Source organism: Trypanosoma theileri (assembly GCF_002087225.1).
Source record: "Trypanosoma theileri isolate Edinburgh chromosome Unknown TM35_Tth_36_V1, whole genome shotgun sequence".
Lineage (NCBI taxonomy): Eukaryota > Euglenozoa > Kinetoplastea > Trypanosomatida > Trypanosomatidae > Trypanosoma > Trypanosoma theileri.
Window position 1 is genome coordinate 63,376 of NW_021639878.1, and position 7,135 is coordinate 70,510.

The 7,135-nt window shown below is 40.7% G+C and overlaps 2 protein-coding genes across 2 annotated transcripts; both read left to right on the top strand.

Moving 5' to 3' along the window:
* Positions 1–60: 60 nt before the first annotated feature.
* Positions 61–1,740, top strand: TM35_000361290 (uncharacterized protein; the record flags this gene model as incomplete). The annotated part of the gene is made up of 1 exon (XM_029029314.1): positions 61–1,740. One exon carries the CDS (start codon positions 61–63, stop codon positions 1,738–1,740), a length of 1,680 nt encoding a protein of 559 aa, XP_028879335.1.
* Positions 1,741–4,368: 2,628 nt separating this feature from the next.
* On the top strand, positions 4,369–6,924 carry TM35_000361300 (putative inorganic polyphosphate/ATP-NAD kinase, putative,poly(p)/ATP NAD kinase; the record flags this gene model as incomplete). Its single annotated transcript, XM_029029315.1, has 1 exon — positions 4,369–6,924. The coding sequence occupies one exon, from the start codon at positions 4,369–4,371 to the stop codon at positions 6,922–6,924; it is 2,556 nt and encodes an 851-aa protein (XP_028879336.1).
* Positions 6,925–7,135: the final 211 nt, after the last annotated feature.

Here is a 7,135-nt window from a genome sequence, read left to right on the forward strand (position 1 = left end):
CCCCCTTTCTATTTGTAACTGCGCGTTGTGCCCTTTAAGATTGACCAAGGTTAAACAGTGATGGAGAGCGATTTTGCGAGACGTGAGGAGCAAAGGCTCCATACCAGGCATCGCGTGCGCAATGGCTTCTGTATGTGGTGGCTGGGCATGATCAACAATTTCCACTACACACTGGTACTCTCTGGATCGACGGCCATTGCTGAGAGCTACGATATGAAGAAGTATGTGACGCTTATCACGTGGGCCAATGTATTCTTTGGGATCGTCTCGCGTATTGTGAATGCGTTTCTTATGCCGCTGCTGTCCTACAACATCCGTGTGACTGCGACATCAGTGATGGGAATTCTGGCAATCCTTCTGGTGAGTTTTGCGTGGGACATTGGTGGCCACAAGAATGTGGTGGCTTTTGTTGTAACGCTCATTGGTGTGGTATTTATTGGCATGGCTGGCAGCTACGGCGAGGCTCTTTTTCTTGGATACATGGAGCGGATGCCACCAAAACAGATTGGATCTTGGGCGTCTGGAACAGGGCTCTCTGGTGTGGCTGCCTCACTTATCTTTCTGGGATTGACCTCTGCCGGCCTGAGCAACTCTCATATTTTCCTGATCAGTATACCTGTTCTGGTTATATATTGGTTGTTCTACTTCTTTGGCCTCAAGGTACCTTTCTACGTGCCCGTGAGGTCTGCGAGCATCACATCCATTGATGAGGTGGATGCTCAGCCTGTGGATGGTGATGATGAGAGCGGCTACACATACAAGGCAATGACTAACTGGAAGGGCATGCCGTGGACAAACATTGTCCCAGCTAAGCGTGAGGAGAAGCCCGAGTGTCTGAAAGAGATGGAGCGGGAGAAGTTGCGGGCTGCGATGGGTGATGACTATGTGGAACCATTGGACTCCGACAATACACCCGAAAACGCACAGATTGGAAAGTGTGCGCGCTGGAAGCGGGATACATGGCCAATGATAAAGGAGATGCACAACTTTACGTTGTGGAACAACTTCAACCTTGCTGCCGTGTACGTCGCGGAATACGCCGTACAGTTCATGGCACCATTCAGTTTCCCCTGTGATACGGTGAAAACAAGTGAGAACTTCTGGCTGAAGAATTCGTTTGTCATCACACAGTTCTGCTACCAATTCGGTGTGTTGATATCCCGCAGCAGCCTTCTCTGTCTCCGTATTCGCTACGTGTGGATTATGACGATCATTCAAGTCTTGAATGCCATTGCCTGGTTTGTACAGGCGAAGATAAAGTACATGTCTGACCCCAATAATGCGGACCGTGAACTCAAATTTGCCTTTGGCCTGTTTGCCTGGATGATATTTGTGGGTCTGATGGGTGGTGCCTCGTACGTGAATGTCTTCTATAACATCCTTAAAGAGACAAAAGAAATGCAGGAGGATGAGGAGAGAGAGATTGTGGAGTTCGTCACCCGACACCGCTCAATGGAAAGCGCCAAGAAGTCTGATGAAGAGGACCCTCAGAAGAATGCCAAGGATGGGGATTTAATTGCTTCTGACGGTGAAACAGATGTGGGTGTTGCTGCTGGAGAGGAGACTGAGGAGTTACTTGCGGCACACAAATATATTGCGGCTCTCTGGAAGGAAAAACGTGACTTGGCAATGAACATTGGTGCCCTCTACGCTACTATTGGCAGCACAATAGGATCTCTCCTAGACCTACTGTTTACTTTGGTCGTACTGAACGATGATGATTGTGGGAAGCCTACATGATTTCGTTTTTTTTTTGTTTTTTTTGGACTGGTTTTGTTCTGCTTTGGAGTTTTTGGTTTGTTGTTGCGATTTTATTACGGTTTTTCTCTTTTTTCTTGCTTTCTGTATTCTGCCTTGGGGGAAGTTATTTGTGATTTTTTTTTCTTTTCATCAATATACTTGCTCATGTTAGGAGTTTAATAGAACCGTTGGTAATTCTTTTGGTAATTTTATGGAGCAATATTCTGCTTTTCTCCTCGTGGCTGAATGTTCGTGGTTGTGTTTTTTTTTCGTTTGTGCGTGTTTAATGTTCTGCTTTCTCTCTTTCTTTCATGTCTCTCTCTCTCTCTCTCTCTCTCCCTCTTTGTGTTTTATTTCTGTAATCACAATTGCCATGGTGTGGATTGTGTATATATCCTCTTTTTTCTTTCGTTCCCTTGCTCTTAACTTTTTTACGCTTCGGTGTTTTTTTTTTTTTCTTTTCTGTATTATACTTTGAGAGTCGGCTGGGTTGTGTCTGTGGTTGTGTGGGTGCGTCTGGTGTTTTGGCTACTCGGGGGTATATATATATATAGGCGGTTAGTTAGATTCGAGTTGGGTTGCGGCGGGAGACCCTCTCTCGTGTGCTAACGAACCCAAGAGACTATTTCCTAATATATATATATATATATATGTTTGTAAAATAATTCGGAATAACGTATGTATATATAAATGTTTATATTGATATATATTCTTGTATATGTGTGTTACTACGCAAATTTTTTTTTTTTTTTTCTTCTTCACTTTGGTTTATTTTGGTGCTGGTGCTCCGTTTCCCCAATATCGCACCTTCCCTTGCTTATCCTGTGTGTTGCCCCCTTTGGTAGTCGTCGTTCTGACTTTTATGCGTGGGTGGGATTGTAATTTTTTTTTTTTTCTTTCTTTGCTCTTCTTTCTCTTTTTTTTTTTTTTTTTTTTTTTCTATTTTTGTTGTTTGAACTTTGTTTATTGTTTCTCTTTTCTTTTCTGTGTTGTGATCTTCTTTTGTGTCTCTGTTTGTGTGTGTGTACCATCGCTTTCTCTCCTTTCTGATGTGTTCTTTTTTCTTTTTCTTTCTTTTGGGTCCTTTTTATTTTCAAGTAAGGATGGATTATATCGTGGCTGGAGAGGGGTACGGGGGAAAAAAAAAAAAGGGGTGGAGATGGATAGAAACAAACACACATCCACACAGCCATTAATGAAGTGTATGTACCCAGAGAGATGGATTAAATCCCTTTTGTGGGTACATATTTCCCCCGCGTATCCATAGCGGTCAAAGACCATTAATAATAATAATAATAATAATAATAATAATAATAATAATAATAATAATACGTATAGGAAGACGGACGAGTAGCACCAGTGATAGTAGCGGTAATGCGGGTACATAACCGCCTCACATATCTTTATCTGTTATTATTATTATTATTATTATTAATCGTGATCATTATACGTAGAGAAGGAGAAAATATTTGGGTGATAGTTTGGTTTTGCGGTAGTGGAGTTTCTCTACAGAGTGCTTATTCCTTTTTTCATCACGGCGTGTCGTACTGTTATGGGAGAACCCACACAGAGAGAGACAAACTGCGCCTCTATTCACACGCATACAATAAAAGAAACAAAAAAAAGAAAGACGAAAACCATTAATAATAACTTCAATAGGAGAGAAATATACTTCTATTGGGTCTATTGGTTCATTGATAAGATGGATTATGGGTGGGGGAAGACACTCATATCAATAAAATAACAATACCATGAAGGAGGGAGTGTTAATGCTTCCTTACATGGGGGAGTAGTTCGAATGTTTGTGGCAACTCGTCATGAAAATGAGAAGAGAATGGTATATGTAAATAAATATCTTTAAATGTTTTTTTTTTTTTTTTTTTAACAAGTGGAGGTTTTTCTTGCAAGGCCTTTCTTCAACTTTATATAATATTTTTATTTGTTTGTTTTTCTTCGTTTCTATTGAATACTAGTTGCTTCAGTTGGTTCAACGAACGAAAAATGAAAAAAATAAATAAATAAATAAATAAAAAACAGGTTCAGTGTTAAGAAGGGAAATCAAGGGAAAGTGATAAATCTAAATTATTTTATTCCCTAATGTTTTCTTTTTTCCGTTTATTCTGTGTGTGTTGTTTTACTGCACATTCGATGAAGTGCATGTGTATATATACCCTCCGCTGTATTTATTAGCGGCATGGGTTGAGAGAAGCTGATATATACATATATACTACATATACATATATATTTATATATACTGGTCTGTTTCTCTTTCTTTCTTTGTGACTACTTGGCTGGGTGAAAGCGAGGCGCAATAAAAGTAGAGAAAAGTACAAAAAAAAAAAAAAGAAAATATATATATTTAGACATATATATATATATATATATATATATTTATTTATATTTATATTATACTCTTTGTGAGTATTTGGCTGATTAATAGAGTACAAATTGGTTTATTGGGTTTGTCTGTGGTCGTACTATATTGTCTACAGAACATTGTAGACTTGTGGCATATTGGTTGTTGGCTACCCCACAATACATACGCCGGAAGAAGAAGAAAAAGAAGAAAAAAAAAATCAAAATAACAACAACAACAACTACAACTACAATAGGAGCAGGGGTTATTAGATGTTCAGACGGGTAATACCGCTTTGCTGCTGGTATAATGTGCCCCAACTTTCTCGTGTTGGAATATTCCCACTGCACTTGGATCCACCTACTGTGCAGCACCGTGAACTCTTCCGCCTGCTTGTAGGCGATACTAATAATAATAACAATAATAATAATAATATTATTAATAATAATAATAATAATAATAATATTAGCAATGGGGTTGATAGTACTAATAGTAGTACTTCCCTCTGGTATCTAGAGCCGTTAGCGGAGAGCCTTAAGAAGAGTGAACGAGTCCCCTTTGATCATCTCATTGTAGTTCCCAACACACGTTTTCCAGTCGCACTCCGTCTCTCTACACATTTAGCCGCACTTACAACGCTGGTGACTCGTGGTCTCCCTCGGGTGCATGTGGACTTTACCGCACTAGAGCACCCAGATGAGGATATGCCATGTGTATATGAATTAACCCAGCGATATAAGAATAGTACATTGGTACATTGGCTACAAGATGCACATGAGATGCAGAAGTGGGCACACTTTGGTGATGTTAAGCTGCATGTGCCAATGTTACTCTTACAGACAGTCAGTCTTCCGGTTTCTGTAGTAGGTAGACCACCAGATGCCCGTTTGATTGAAAAGACACGTTTTGGTAGCAGCGGTAATATGTTATTTGATACCAACACTACATCTGAGTTACACCGGCAGAAACCACATTTACAAGAATATCAAGAAAATGAAGAAAGGAAGCACGAAAAGAAGCACGATAAGAAATCTCAAGAGGGAGGCAAACCACAGCAAATGGAAAAGGATAGAGAGAGTGCTGTGTGTTTTGATGATTGTGGTACCTGTAGCACCTGTGGGAGATCACCACGTTTAATGGCGAAGGGTCGTGGAGAAGAAGAGGTAGAGATTAGCCGTTCATACAAGAGTAGTTCAACTTCATCATGGTTAGCTTCATCTGATGACCTTTCTATGAATCATTTAGGGCCCGTCGATGCTGTTGATACAAGCAGTTACACCAGTAAGTATTATTCCAATAGCAACAAAAAGACACAAAACAGTAGTATTAGTACAAGTACTAATAATGGTAATGATGATGGTATTAGTAATCATAGCAGTAGTGGTAGCAATAACAATAACAGTGGTAGTAGTGGTGATGGTAGCAATAGTAATAGTAATAGTAATAGTAGTAATAGTAGTAGTAACATGGACACATGTATGGATAATAAATACGGTAGTAAATCCAATGATGGTGGTGTACTGCAAGATAATTCCACTCTATCGGGAAATAATCCATTACTATCTACAGAGAGTGAAGATAATGATACGACCCTACGTGATACAGTACCAGCACGTCGTAAAGTGCGTCATCTCATTGAAGATCTTTTTTCCACTCCACACGATGTAGAGATTGGAGATACCAACATTCCCCCACATGGACCCGCACCGCATGTGGAAGTACATGCTGTTCATCGTTGCACAGGTGCGGATGTACGACAGGCATTATGGGAACGTGAAGTAGATCCCGCCCTCATCCTCACAGAGCCTGTGCATTGTTATATTAAAAGCCACAGTCTCTATCATGATTACCGCAAGGATGCTTCTCCTAAAATGGCACTTGTAGCCTATCACAGTTTTAGTAGTAGTAGTGGTAGTGGAGGCGGCGGTGGTGGTGGTAGTCGTAGTAGTGGAGGAGGCGTTGTTGGCGGTGGAGGAGGATTTGGTGGTATTCGCCGGAGTAAAGTTGCCACTCTTTGTTTCTCTGCAGCCCTTGCATTTCCAGGTCTTATTCCTCGTTTGGAATTACACTATGATAAGAACAATCTACTAGCACGGGAATATTATGAAAGTCTGAGTGCTTTTCAAGCCTGCGGCGATGAGGAACCCGATCTCATTGTTCCCATTGGTGGAGATGGATATATGATGCATTGTATTCGTAATAACTGGAGTCGTTTTATTCCTTTTTTTGGTGTCAATGCGGGTCATGTTGGATATTTATTAAATGATGCCTCTACACTGAGTGAACTCTTCTCTGCCCCATTAAAACTACATACTACGACGATGCTTTACTGCCTTGCTGAGAAGGAAACGGAAACGGGAGAAAAACATCTTCTCTCTGAACTTGCCTTTAATGATGCATGGGTGGAACGCTCAAGTGGACAAACAGCTCTTATTCGTATTCTTGTAAATGGCGAGGAACGTATTCGACTTCTCCGCGGCGATGGGGTTCTCGTCGCTACTGCGGCCGGCAGTACGGCGTATTGTCGAGCTCTCGGCGCCTCTCCTGTTCCCGTTGGGGCTCCACTCATTCAAGTCGTGGGAAGTAATGTCGTCTCTCCTGCCCAGTGGCGGCCTACACATCTCAATCAAGAGGATCAAGTGGAGTTGGAGGTGTTGGATAGTGCACGAAGGCCGTGTAGATGTTTTGTGGATTCGGTGGATGTTGGGAATGTTACTCGGATGTTGGTACGCTCTAGTAGAGCAGCAGGGGTGGTGATTGCCTTTGCAAGTAGTTGTGATCTGCAGCAGAAATTATATCAAATGCAGTTCCCAACAGGAGCGTCATGATGATCCCCATAGTCCATGAAGTGTAGATATATATATATATATATATATATATATAGAAAAGGAAATGTTAAAGAGGGGTCAGTGAAGACACTATGATGATAGAGATTTCTGTATATATCTGTTTTCAATCCGTAAAACACTCGTTTTTTTTTATGATTATTCTCACTCAGATTATTATTATTATTATTATTATTATTATTATTATTATTAT